The sequence below is a fragment of the Botryllus schlosseri genome, chromosome 2, assembly GCF_051294905.1.
Source record: "Botryllus schlosseri isolate E-star chromosome 2, Bs_hap1, whole genome shotgun sequence".
Classification (NCBI taxonomy): domain Eukaryota; kingdom Metazoa; phylum Chordata; class Ascidiacea; order Stolidobranchia; family Styelidae; genus Botryllus; species Botryllus schlosseri.
Genome location: NC_137237.1, coordinates 37,276,188 through 37,290,359, shown reverse-complemented (window position 1 = coordinate 37,290,359; position 14,172 = coordinate 37,276,188). Strand labels below are relative to the sequence as shown.

At 41.3% G+C, this 14,172-nt stretch overlaps 2 protein-coding genes across 7 annotated transcripts in view; both read right to left on the bottom strand.

The window, feature by feature from the left end:
• Positions 1 to 14,172, bottom strand: part of LOC145434596 (uncharacterized) — a 269,611-nt gene that overhangs the window by 94,847 nt on the left and 160,592 nt on the right. The gene's annotated exons all lie outside the window — the stretch shown is intronic.
• LOC145434555 (uncharacterized) lies at positions 7,658 to 12,323 on the bottom strand. Of its 6 annotated transcripts, XM_080311901.1 has the most exons (7): positions 12,220 to 12,317; positions 11,790 to 11,894; positions 11,381 to 11,732; positions 11,096 to 11,323; positions 9,429 to 9,527; positions 9,249 to 9,353; positions 7,658 to 9,003 (listed from the first exon to the last, which is right to left on the bottom strand). In XM_080311901.1, the coding sequence occupies exons 4-7, from the start codon at positions 11,111 to 11,113 to the stop codon at positions 8,782 to 8,784; spliced, it is 444 nt and encodes a 147-aa protein (XP_080168027.1). In that variant the 5' UTR covers positions 11,114 to 11,323; positions 11,381 to 11,732; positions 11,790 to 11,894; positions 12,220 to 12,317; the 3' UTR covers positions 7,658 to 8,781. The 6 variants fall into 6 exon arrangements, with proteins under 6 accessions (XP_080168027.1, XP_080168028.1, XP_080168025.1 ...); XM_080311902.1 differs by lacking the exon at positions 11,790 to 11,894 and having other exon boundaries at positions 12,220 to 12,320; XM_080311899.1 differs by having other exon boundaries at positions 11,381 to 11,894.

Genomic DNA, 14,172 nt, shown 5'->3' with positions numbered 1-14,172 from the left:
TTTATACCGGAAGGCCTACTTGAAGAGATAGTACTTATTATTTGTCTAAATTTGCCCATTTAGCACAATAGCGACCAGTCCTACATGTATTATAGAATGTGGAATTGCATCGGCTATCAGTGTGCAAAGAAAATGCTCTCTGTACCCGCTGCTGTTGTTATTCACATTTCAGGTCTCTTTATTAGGTGCTTTACGTGCTTGCGTGCGTGTTGTGTGTGTGTGTGTGGGGGGGGGGGGCGTGCCTCACCAGCCATGAACCTCACCGCACGTCACTGAGTAACCCTAATATTACTCGTCAACAATTGAATACTTTGTTGCGCCGATAGCAGACGATGTGTAAAAACATAAGACCTTGATAGATTCTACACCCTATTTAACGTCCGCTTGTATGAATATATCTTTATTAATTACACGAGTTTTCGGAGCTCTGCTCGCTCATCAGGTGACAAAGCGAAAGTACCGCGAAAGAGCAACCGTAAAAACGTCAACAGGCTTCAATAGTATCGTATGGGTAGATAGGTGGATTGTGTATCGGATCATATCAATTTGTTTCAATATCTGAGATTTCATATTCTGTCATTTATTTAGCGGACAGTTACCAATGTATGGCTTAGTAGTTCTACGTATGTGTGAGTCATACAATACCCCGTTGAATGAATAATTACATCGATATTCGTTACTGGATTCATAATTCATAGTAAATCAATCCATACTTCAATTATCTTTCAAAATGCAATGGCTTGAATCATGCCTCGAACTTCAAAAATTCGACATTGTGACTTGACTCGTCACGACCTGACTTGACTCGAGTTAGAATGCGCAATGAGTCGAATGGACTTGTGACTCGAAGATAGTGACTTGATCCCAACACTGGACCAAGCACTTTGTCGTGCTATCTTGCTTATTTCCCACTACCACCAGACGTACTATGAACGCAAAACGCCGCACGAGAGTACCTGGCCACAGCGATACGGGTTTTTCCACAAAATAAATGATTCGAAAACGAATGATCGTGAAAACTGCGCGGTTTAGCGCGTCAGCTCGTACTTGTCGCTCGCATGTCGTCAAAGGAGACGGTTTGAACTTCAAGTTAAATCGAACATGTTTCCTAGCGTAATGTTACCTCACGAAGTTCTAAATATTTTGATGTTGATGTTTTATTTATTTCATCGACTGACAAGCCTTCAACATTTTGCATCTTGAAATGAGGTATAAAATTTTAAAATACTTGGCGGACCGGCAGGAAAGTCGTCGCGGACCGGCGGTTGAGAACCACTGATGTAGACACAACATCAGGGTTTCCCAATTTTGAGATCCGAATAAAATGACACTATTTCAATTTTTACAAGCTGCAAAAGGTATAATAGTAACGAGAAAAAAACGAGTAATTTGGGAATTTTTACGGTAAATATTATTTGGTCGACTAAAAAAAATCATGTCTTCTACTCGACTGCGAAAAAAAAACGTTTCACGCCATGTTTTCCGTTCTTAGCAAACCTTGCCGCCAATACCGCTGTGATCAAGATTTCGAGCGATTTATGGCATTTTACAGTTGTCCCTATAGGGCTGCATTAAAAACAATCCATTGAAAACAAACATGTTTAAACATGACTCTTGTTTAAAACATGGTATCATCATTTTCAAGTCATGACGTCACGAATCTTCAATTGTGATGTCACAGTGGATTGACATTGACAATTGAAAATATGTGGTCAATATGAATCCTTCGACGAAAAGGGCATCCGACCATTGTCATAAACAGACCAAAAATATCTTTGAACAGGACTACATTGTTATGCAGCATTTTGACGGTCGGTAGTCATCATCATCATAACACCCATTCCGTAACAATGTTTTTTATCTACTTGCTAAAACTGCCGAGCCGAACGTTCCAGCCCCTACATATCGTGTACATCGACTAGATCAGTGCTTTTCAACCTTTTTGAGCTCCGTTCGCACTTTTTTTTCAAACAAAATTTCATTCGCACCAGCCAATCGGAATTCATTACACAAAATGAAATGAAGAAACTTGTCACTTTTGTATTGGAAGAGCTTCTTGGAGGTACAGAGCTTCAATATTTTCCATTCAGCGTATCGTATTATTGATTAATCAAGTACTAAAATCATGGCTGTCGAAAAATCACAGATATAGCACTCCCGCTGTTCTCAAGGTGTTCGTTGTTTCCGGGTGCATCGTGCAATGATTTCCTTCGGAGCTTGGAAGGCTAACCCAAGAACAACATGCACTCGCAACAATATCACTTTTCCACTAAGTCGACATGTTACGTCATCGCGATGTGAATGTGTTCGCATTTAAAACGCACAAAATAGTGAAACTGCAATTGAATCGTAGCACCAATGTTGCGAGTAGCACCTTTCGTTCATTTTCTGACAACATTCGAAAATATGCTTCACCGTACTAATGTATGTTAGCCGATTGGAGGGTACGGTGGGCGTTAAAATCAGGAAAGCATTGCTATACAAACCCCCACAATCTGAGTGATTGATGACAGTTATTTATGGATAGCCTTAGACTTCATTCCCTTCTTATCTATGGAGTACACAGATCAACATATATTTCAAGAATAACTTGCGGTATCCTTGTGTTGTCAAAGCCGACACTTCTTGAATAATTATAAGTCACATAAGATTGATGATTAACGCACAGTTATATCGGCCAGGGTTGCCAACTGCGGTAAGCTCTTATTAGGGCAAGCGTTCAACAATGGCAAACTGACTGAAGTAATGCCAAATTATCTTTACTATCCCAAATATCCTTATACATAAAGAGTAATAAGTTTCAACAGTCTAATTAAGCTTCAATTAGGCTGCAGAAGGAATATCGTAAGACATACGTCTTGGTGGATTTGATTTTGCGCTGCAGAGGGTGCTCCCGCTCGAGCTAAATCGGTTGAATTCGGAATATAACAAAGTTTGTAGTACAAAGATGGTACGAATACACACTAGGCAAACTTTTCCTATGGATCAGCAAACTTAGCGATATCACCAATTAATTATATGTAATAGGCCTATGCCTTACTTAATGATCTAGACTCGACCTGAGATTATCAGTCCAAGAACAGGAAAGCTTGTCAAAGCCTAAATGGTGTAGTTAAAATTCCACACAGGCATTGCAATGGTCAGTAGATAAACTGTCCACTGACCAGTGACTTGATATAGTTCGATGCAATGCAATATAAAGACACTTATGGGCCGCACAAAATGCTCTGGCGGGTCGCGTGTTTGAGACCTCTGCTCTAATACTTGGTTAGGTACACGAGTAAACAACACTTGTTACAGATCTAATGCGTTAGTTGTTATAGTTGAAGAAACGCAAAATTCTTCTGTTTAAAAACAGGAATATGTGCCGAAATTACAATATTTTGCATTCAAATATGCCAAATGTCGACACTGGCATCGGCTACTATTACTAACATTCCTACAAGGTCCGTACACGGACGATGTTTCCGAGTCCGAGCAACTGATACTGATTCCAGTAAATCTTTTTCCAGGCAGTGACGTAACCCTCTCGCGCGGAAATATTCTCTCAAACTTCGCAATATACAATTATACAGTACACGCATCGGGAGCGTTCCTCACTTGTGAACTAGAAAAGCCCCGCTATTTACAAGTTTTTAAAATTGCTTCCAAACGGCAAAATTTAGGGTCTCACTGTGCTTTATAGTATCGTATTAAGTTTATTTGAATTATTCCACGTCAAAAAATTGAGAAGCATGGACAATTTTCATTCGCACTCATCCGGGTTTTTCATTCGCCCCATTCGCACCACGCTGGTCATTCGCACTGAATTTTTTTTTCATTCGCACAAGTGCGAACCGTCACACAGGTTGAAAAGCACTGGACTAGATTATTGAGTGCAAGTCGTCCATGTAGGCTCATACTACCTACATGTTTTTCGAATGTAATTACACAATTATGCTATAATTACACGTTTAAAAAACAAATATGTGTTTTTAAGGGATTTGTTTAGAACAGTGGTTCCCAACCTTTTTCGACCCATCGCCCCCTTTTCAAGTTCAACACCGATCATGGCCCCCTAAAATTTTGTGAACCGAAAAATGGGCATACAAACTGTAATCACCGGCGGGTTGACTAAAAAAAAAGGCCAACTTTTCGGCTCGATGTCGAATTTTACACTTTTGCAACCAGTTTTTCGTTGGTTGACTAAAAAAAAAGAGGTCATTTCTCCGAATTGACTCCAATATAGCCGTTTTAACGCGTCATCGCCCCCTTCGCTATTTTCGCCCCCTGTCTCCCCATTTGTCCATTTTCGCCCCCCTATCGCCCCCTTCGTCATTTTCGTCCCCCTAGACCGAGAAATCGCCCCCTGGGGGGCAATATCGCCCACGTTGGGATCCGCTGGTTTAGAACATTGTTTAAAACGTGATTTAAACAAACTGTTTTAAAACACCGTTTGTTTTGAATGCAACCCCAGTCCCTATTATTACCGCTTGGCTCTCAAAGCTATAAACGAGGACGAATTGCCAAATAGTAGGACATTTCAGCGTCCTCGGAGGACATTGTCGATTTTTTGAAAACGAGGACAAATCCCTCTAATGCAGGACGTATGGTAACCCTATAGAACAGTGGTTCTCAACCTTTTTGTCTCCGTGGGCCCCTCTCAGCCCGTAACGGACTTCCGCGGACCCCACGAAGTTTTAGTTGAACTCTAGCTCAATTATCGTGCAGTCGTCGTCTATCTTGTGCAAATGATAACTGTAGGCTCAGTGATGAACAGCAACAAAACGCTCTTTCTTGAAAATAAGAATATACAATTCGTGTAGAAATGAAGTTGACTTCTATTATTTCAAAGCGAATTCTGCAATTGCATTTCTTGAAATACGTGGTCGTGTCTTGAAAATCTGCGCCTTCGATTTGATATGAACGAGTGCCGAAAATCCATTTCTTCAAACATAGGTGGTGGCGAATGTAATATTAACGCGTAACGCTTCCAACGACACATTTGGGTATGATCGCAACAAATAGGGCACAAAAATTGACCAACAATTTTTTAATGAACATATACCATTCGGGGGAGATAGCGTAGTGGTGAGCGTCGACACCATCCAAGCAGGCGGCTCAAGTTCCAGGTTATTCTGGGCTCCTTGTCTTCCGTGCCGTAGTGCTTACGGTGACAAAGAAATCCCAGAAAAAGTCCCGATAAAGAAAAAAAAAGAGCAGGCAACAGCTTCTAAAAAGGTACGGCGAAGAAAAAATAACATCGAAGGAGACTGTGACATCGGGCACTATAGATCGAGGTGGATGCCAGTTCAAGAGACCCCAACTGGGTCGGTCGTTCGGCATCCCCCTATCTGTTCACTACATCGCATTATACATTGTACATTATGTCTTGAGCAGATTAAAATATAATCAGTCGATTGATTGATTGAACGTCAAAACTGGTCATTTCTATCGAGCAGCTTATCTTGAGGTTATTATGGTAATAATGATTGCGTACATCAGAGGAGACAATGGATTTTGTAAACATTTCGAAGTCACCGTGATTGACCTTACTGATCCAACTTTTTCCCACAATCCTCATCAAAACATCTCTAAACAGCAAAATGTTTGTATCAGTAGGCTATTGGCAATTTAGCAGGTAAAATGAGTCTGCAGAGTAAGATATTTCATCTCAGACGGCCATTCTGTTAATCCGAGCTCTGGAGTTCTACTAGTAATGAAGAGAAACTGCCTCGTGATTTTTCGAATTAAAAAAAATACTAATTAGTTATCTACTACATTTTGAGGCTTCGGGGACCCCCGGTTGAGAAACACTGCTATAGAACATTGGCCTATAAAATAACAGCTACTTCGTTTTCTTCGTGCTGAATGTTTGGTTGTGAGATTTCCGAATGAATTTTGCAGTCAGGAATTTGAAAACCCATACCTTTATTATTACATGCTGTACGTGAATCTATCGAGATTATTTCTTTATATTTTGGAAAGCAGCTTTTGTGTTCGACTGTAAATAAAAATTATCAATTTCGAATGATACACAACTCTACGCACCAACCGGTGCGTTGTATACCTTTGCGATGTTTACTTTTTCAATTTTATCCGCGATATGCTTCGTGACGAACGCTGTTATGACCACAGCTCTGCTTCGGACGAAACGGACTGTTTTCAACGTCATCATCATTGGACTCTGCATCTCCGACATGATTTCAGCTTGCAACAGTCCAGCACACGTACTCGTTGTGCTTACATCACGAAACTTCACGCTTCGCAGATTTTTCTGCATTATTGCAACGCCCCTGGACATGGTCACTTCGATTGCAACCGTCCATCATGTTTTGTTGCTGAGCGTCGTTAGATTGCGTGGAATCGTCTATGCCCTCTCCAATAGGAACGTGCTAGATATACGGAAATACATTCGCTTGGTTTGTTTCTGCTGGTGCTATGCCATTCTGTTATCATCACCCTTGTTTTTACTATTTGATGTTACAAAAGCAGATGTTGGATTCAGGTGCGGCTTGGGCGAACGCGCGAATCAAACTGTGCGGCTCATGTTCTATCTTACGGTGCTCATCGGGGTTTTTATCCCGATGCTACTGGTAACTGGATTATGCTTCGGCATTTGTGTGTTCTTGAAGCAACGCAAGTTACCAGCAAGTTCGTCGAACGCAGTTACGAAGTCAAAGGACAAAAAAGCCGTTAAACAGCTGCTGTCTATAGCCACCAGCTGTCTCGTTGGATATACATGGGAGACCGTTACTAAAATATACATCGGCGTCATGCGTGATGATCTGCCGTATCGTACTTCGGTGCTGTTGTTGTTGATCGCTCATGGCGTTCTCCGAATCACGGAATGCATGAATCCGTTCGTGTACTACTTTGGTTCAAAGGAAATGAGAAAGGCCGTACACAGTACATGCGGAATTGTCCATTGGCAACGTCAGGACACCAGAAAGAGTTTCAAGTCACACGTTGATGTCGCTCCACCACCACCGGCATAAAACTCTATTCACACCTCTCCCCATGTTCGGAGCAGGTTTTCTCGAAGTTTTCGACAGAATCAGGCTACTTTATTTTAATCTGGCCGGCGTCAGACAAATGTTTCATACCCACGATTTGGTCCGATCTGGCGTTAGACCTGCGCATGCCTTGTATATAATAAATTTGAAAGCAAACTCCTAATCTTCGAATTTGATTCATTAATATTTTTTAATCACTATTCGAGTTTTCGGGTCACTCCAAAAATGCTTTATTAAACCGCTGTATTGAACCAACTCACCACACTAGAGCAGTGCTTCTCAACCTTTTTCAGTTCGCGATCCACTTTTCATCCACATTTCATTGCGCGACCCACCAGACACCCATTCGCTATTAACGTTTGAAGTTGAACCACTGCTAGTTATCTGGTCGCGCCTATCACTGTAAATATTTTAGTGTCTTTAAAAGCATAAAAGATATCACGTTTCATGTTCAAAAAGATATCACAATAAAATGTGCTTGATGCTGTGTATATTGTGATTTAAGATTTATGTGCTATATATATAGTGCTTCATGATTCAAGCGCTATCTGAGCTGTGCTACGGCTTGATATGGATTACTAAATAATCTGGCGTACTCGACGACTTATCCTGTTCGAAACCAGCAATATATGAACATTTTACTATAAACGAAACAAGTGATGTGCATGCTTTCAAGAAAACATGTTATCAAAAAAAATGCACTTGTAGACATTAAACGAAATTTACAAATCTTGCACATATACCTGAATGTATAGCATAGAGGCCAAGATTGAAGAACAAACTTGTAAATTAACGGGCTAAGCAGCACTGAACTATTTGACAATACTTCCATTATGTCATGTCAAGTCATGCCAGACGTAGAACTTCCGAGGTGCAAATAAGTTATAGTACTTACTACTTACTGATATCTAGATGTCATGGCCAAAGTGGGAACAAGTATAGACAAAAGATAAGGGACACCGAACCATCAAGTTCCTGGGATACTTTCCATACTATATTGCTTGTACAAGCCAGCACTAGAACTTCAATAAGTACGAGATGGTGCAAATTCAAAAGTATTGACTGCCAAGCTAAAAGTAGGAACTAGCAATCTAGCATAACGAAAAGATAAGCGACACTGCTGGAATATTTGCAATGTCATATTACTTGAACATTATATGACAAGACATGAGTAGATTTGCCAACTTCAAATGCGAATGGACGAACGAACGATTGTAAAACCTAATGGAATGCTAACAAAGGTCTTCTGCTGCAGCAGACTGTTCGAAATTATGAAAAAAATCAGATAGTTTGGTGGATACATATTGATTATTCTTGTCACCGACAACGACATACTGCACGAACTCCAGGAGCTGGAATTCTTTGGGCTAAGACAGGTCCCAATATAGATATATCGACTTTCCATTAAATAAAAGGGCAAAAGAACGTAAAGATAATCAGTTTGGACGATCGTGGGCGTCTTCGGGCGATAGCCCGCGTTGCGCTAGCTCGTTCTCTATTGTCGAGCGCCATGTGGTTCTATTCCAGCCACCTCTGCGCCATGGCTCCGTCGGAATGTGGTTGATGATGGCGGCAACTTGTTGATCGTATTGATGCCGCACTAGAGGGCCGATTAGGCGGAAGCGTCGTTCAGCAGCCAGCAAACGGCATGGGACCGTTTTTGTGAGTTTGCGCCGTGCATTGGTGGATATGTGCTCCGGGTGGTGGATGCCGAGTGCGTAGCGGAGGAGTACATCGTAGTTGGCGTTGAGCGTCTTAGCCAGCTTTTCTGTCAGCGTGAGTGCTTCTATTCCGTAGAGAAGAGCCTGCTCGACAGTGGCACGGAAAATGCGGGTCTTGAGCTGAGGTACTTGAGTGGAAGAGGCAATGTAGCCGTCTTGTTGCGCCCCAGGCCTTTGCTCGTTTGGCCATCAGCCAGAATCCATCCCGGTATCTTTCCATTTCCATGCTTTGAAACCACCAAATGTGGAGCTTCGGACGTTTTGCTGTTGATGTGAATGTCATGGGCCTGAAATGTAGGCAAATTTGTTATCGTAACGACTCCAAACCATTTCGAGGGCCACGGGTTTACCGTCCCTGGTCTGCACAATCATCTGTGTTAACAGAAGGTGCTACGAAACTCATTGACATTACAACAATAATGCTCACAATAAAAACCTTCTTAAGGTCATCATAGTTATCAAGCTATTGCTTGATTTTCAAATCATACATTCGTTATAAACTGACAGTTATATTAATCTTATAAACAAGTACCTGTTGTACTGATAAAGCAGATATTGGGGTCTTCTTTTTCGAGTTTATTCTCAGATCGGTAACTTGTGATTGTAATTGTTGCAGCTTCACTTCATTAGTATTGGACTGAAAATATTAAATAATTGAGGGGTTATTATCAATCAAATTTAATTCAGAATGGAATTGCGAGTCCGCATTTACCTCAAATATCTTATCCAATATGAGCATCATTCTTTCGTAGTATGTTCTGATCTCTTCAACTGCGGTTGGTGCGATCAAATTCCAATTATCTTCCCTTACCTGTAAGAGAATGTATGTGTCTAAAAGAATGATTAGAATATGATCAGATCTATGAATATATTCATACAACGGGGTTGTAATGACTCGAGTCATGACTCGATTCGAGTCGGACTCGAGTCACGATTTTCTGATGACTCGACTTGACTCGAGTCAATATGTGTATCGACTTGACTTGGACTCGAGTCATTACGCATGACTCGAACCAAGTCATATGACTAGAGACTCCGACGGCCAAGAGCGACGTTTCCATATAATCTCGAGAGTAGTAAAGTATAACCACCCAATTGAGAGTTCATCTATTGTTACTGGTACTTGAAAATGTAACCAGATAGATACCAGTGTTGGGATCAAGTCACTACCTTCGAGTCACGAGTCATTGCAGATTTTGACTCGAGTCAAGTCAAGTCAATCGATTTTCAAAGGTGACTCGATTTTTGGCGGTGCCTCGACTCAAGTCACATTTCAAGTCAAGTCGCTTTTTCGAAGTATGAGGCACGATTACATCATTGCATTTTGCTAGCTGTCTGAAATACAGATTGAGTGGTCATTGATTCTGAACCGATGAACGAATATTAAGTTAAATATGCACGCAATAAGGCGCTGTATCGCTCGCATAAACGTAGAACTGTTGAACTACGTAGATAATTGCATAACCTCAGTTTATATAGTTAACAGCAAAAATAGAGAAACGAATTGATAAGATGCAATACATTACCCATTTACAAATAGATATGATACAATTCGAGCATGCGCTAATGGTTGAGGACAATATAAACTATGTTCAAATTCAATTTCAATAAAACAAGAGGTTTGGTAAAGGTATGAACAGAGAACAGAAATAGACATTTTTCTATTTTATTGGTTTACTACTAGAGTTTACGACAATGTAGCTGTAAGCTTCGATCACTTTGTTTGCGGTCAATCTATTTGTGAGAGAACAATCGAGGCTAAGTGACACGCTCGACCATTGAATGATTGGGTTACACCAGCGTTTCGCGAACCATCCGAGCATATGCAAGATACAGTGATAAATATCGACACCGATTACTTGATGACTTGAAATAGGCTAGTGAATTTTGCTCACGAGTCACGAGTCAATCCGCATTTCTGATACGCCGAGTCAAGTCAAGTCATTTTAGCGAAGTGACTCGAGTCAAGTCATGACTCTAGTCATCCCAACACTGCAAGATACTAACTATTAAAAGTGAAGAAAATTAGTGTATCATAAATGCGAACCATTCGATATCACCAAACAGAGATATAACAGTGGGTTTAACAAGACTTTATCTGGAAACTGAGCAGTCAACACAATGACTCAGACTCGGACTTGAGTCATAATTCCCATGACTCGGACTCGAACCTCTGCTTGATGACTTTGACTCGGTGGTGGCAATTGAAAATGACTCGACTGGACTCGAGTCAAAACTAAAACAGTGACATTGACTTACGACTCGGAGCCTTGTGACTTGGTTACAACCCTGTCATACACATACAGTGAAGAAACAGCCTTGGCACATAATCTCTATAACAAAGCAATAAGAAGTTGTCATAATTACATGCATACTAACTAGTGTGATGTCGCCCATGGTAGGGAACGTTCCAAGAAATCTCTTTCTTCGTTAGCTGAGAACGCCGGAGTCCGTATTGATGCTTGAATAGAGACAAGCCTTTGTGCCAATTGCGGTCTACATAAGCTGTACGAGTGTACGTGATTCGAGCGCTTGCTGAACTTTGAAGCTGAATACCAGCAAGGGCATCGGAGCAATGAGTTCAGGGTCTTTGGGACTGCACGACGGCTGCAATATTGATGGAAATATAAGATAGAATCTTACTAGAATTATGCAGATAAATACCATAACATCCACATGGAGATCTGCATTGGTTGCTCCGGCATCACCCCGAGATATGAGCAGCAGACACAGACAGTTTAGCTCAATTCATAGCAAAATATTACAAAATAATGATTACCGGTATTGGCGTGGCTGAAGGTCCTATATCCTCCTGGACTGATGGCTCTATGGGTAGGGTGGTATCTGACTGCGCGAGTGATTCTACATCAATACGGAGCGACTCATCCACAGGCAACGTGGTGTCCGACTCTGCGAGTGACGCTGATTCACCGCACGGATTGTTTGGGTCTGCGACTGAGAAAGATTCATGGCGTGTATTGTCTGGACCTCCATTAGTTGCTAGTTTCTCCCATAACTGTAACAACAAGATTCAGTTGCATGAACGGAGCTTCCATAGTTAATTAGCTCGTACTTCTTGCAGTCTCAACAGACGCCAGACGGTACGTCATTTGGTACGTCATTTGCCAAAGGTCTTTATCACGAAGCTTGGTGAAAATATCCGAATCTACGTCATTCTCTGAGATATGAAATAATTTTGAACATAACATTAATTGACAGAGCTTGCATGTACAAATCAGACTTGACGTTTCAGCAAATGTTTTGTAAGCCGATATGAACTCCCAACAAAGGGGCACAACCAATAACAAGACTGTCCGTTAGACATTTATCAAAAGTACACGCTAATAATAACCTAAGCTGCATAGTAACCATTCTAATAGATCACAATTGGCACCAGCATTCAACCAACTCCACATAAGATGTACTGAATATAACTGCACAAGCTGTCTCGATTAGCTAGTTAACAGGGCACATTGCTGAAGCTATATTACTTATATACTTACCTTCCAATTTCTGGATGTCCTGCCATGCAATACCGTTACTCGCCAAGAAAGCTTCAAAACCCGCATGCTGATTCCCTGTCATCGCGATCCCACCACATCGCAAAAGAGCGAGAAACGGCCGAAAAAAGAGGAAGTTTAAGAATAGCACTAAAGGTCACTCCCGGTCGTGGCGCTTTAGCACGATATTGTGCTGCCACAAGCGCCAGATTTGGCGATTGCGCTTTATCTCATTTACAGTGAGCGTTAATGTTTTCCCAAATTCATGATGGTATTCGGTCAATGATATTGGCAATTTCATATACTATGCGTTGAATTTTTGTCGACTGCAATATTTGGAGACAACCATTAATGCGCCTACAGTCAATTGGAAATTCGGCATTTATATATATCGAAGATTTTGATCCGTTTCTACAGAGGTCTTCTCACTGTCGATCTTTGGCAGCACATTTGGCGGAGTCGCATTCTGGCCGAACTTCGTATGTCTTGGTATATCGTTCGTTGCGCGGTAATGGCCGACACCGAAAGGCCTATTTCTATAAATTATGAGTATTATTTTATTAGGGAGGAGGTAGCCTTATTAAAACCAAGACATCGAACAATGACAAATCGCGTCCGGCGCGAAATTTTTTTTAAAGAAGTTTAATAGTTCTCCGAACAAATAGTCCATATTTTATGTTAATTCATGTGATAATATTGGCCCCTCGTCGAGATCGATGTACCAATTGGGGGGCTGGGGTGCCCCAATTAAGGTCCTGAATGTAACAGATGGTTACAGATGTGAAAGGTTTATCTATAGGCTCCTCGCCATCCGATCTGCTTAAGTCAGTGGTTTTCAACCTGTGGTACGCGAAGGTGTTCCAGGTGGTACGCGAGTGGATTCTATTTTTTTTCGACCGAAGGGAGTTATTAGTTCAGGTGGGGTTGAACACAAAGATTGTTCTCCAATAAACTTCAGGCTTAGAATGGTCACCTCGTACTCGACTCTAGCTTATCACGCTATTCCCCAGCCGCAAATTTTCTCGTCTATGTGGGAGTGCGATCAAGGATTTTCATCTCTGATGACTATCAAGTCGTCGAAACGAAACCGACTTGTTGCGCCAATGCATTACTTTCGATGCGCTGTGAGCAAACATATGCCACGGATCGACCAGCTAGAACAGTGGTTCTCAAACTTGGGGCCGTGAAAGCACTGTAGGGTGGCGCGAAGCTGCAGCTAACTGAAAAAAAATTCGCGCTAAGCGCGATTTACCTCCATTTCATTATTTCTGCTCTGTGTATCGTCCTGATTGCATATTTTTGAATTCCCTTATCAACTGTCATAACCTTCCATGCCATCAAATTATTCGCTAGGATTGCTAGCATTCTTGTTGCATTTTGCGATATGACGATAAGGGGGACGCAAACTTTTTCACTTAGAAAAAGGGTGTGTCTAAAAAAATTTGAGCACCGCTGAGCTAGTGGAAAATAAACAAATGCAGTCATCGCATTAAATAAATTGACGTTTGTTGTTTGCTGTTTTTTCATTATATTCTTCTTCTTGTGACTGGTGGAGAAAAAACAAGTCCATGCTTCCTATCAACCCTGGCTGGTAAAGCCTAGTTTAATAGAATTTGCTATTACGCCTCGCATAGGTCAAATACGTCATTATGACGTCATAAATGACGAATACATTTTTGATTGCCTTCGATGCGCATAACTTATGTAGGTGGTACGCGAGCACTGCATAAAACCTCGGAATGGTACGTGGGCGTTAAAAGGTTGGGAACCACTGGCTTAAGTGGTCTTTTAAAAACGTCTGAAAGTGGACCGTGCTCAGACGCAATCATAATAAAAATATCGGCCTGGTGTAAATGACCGTTGTAGTACAAAATTACAATAAATACCACTAACAACAACAGACGAGAGAGCGCGTATCCAACCACCAATTCGTCTATTTTTATTACCAAGCACGAA

What these genes read in the sequence shown, in the direction of transcription:
- LOC145434555 (XM_080311898.1), bottom strand. Translation starts at nt 9,620, where the DNA reads ATGACTCGAGTCATTACAACCCCGTTGTATGAATATATTCATAGATCT. An exon ending in TATTGGATAAGATATTTGAG is followed by an intron (nt 9,354 to 9,428) that starts GTAAATGCGGAC and finishes TAATATTTTCAG; the next exon opens with TCCAATACTAATGAAGTGAA. An exon ending in CTGCTTTATCAGTACAACAG is followed by an intron (nt 9,004 to 9,248) that starts GTACTTGTTTAT and finishes CCTACATTTCAG; the next exon opens with GCCCATGACATTCACATCAA.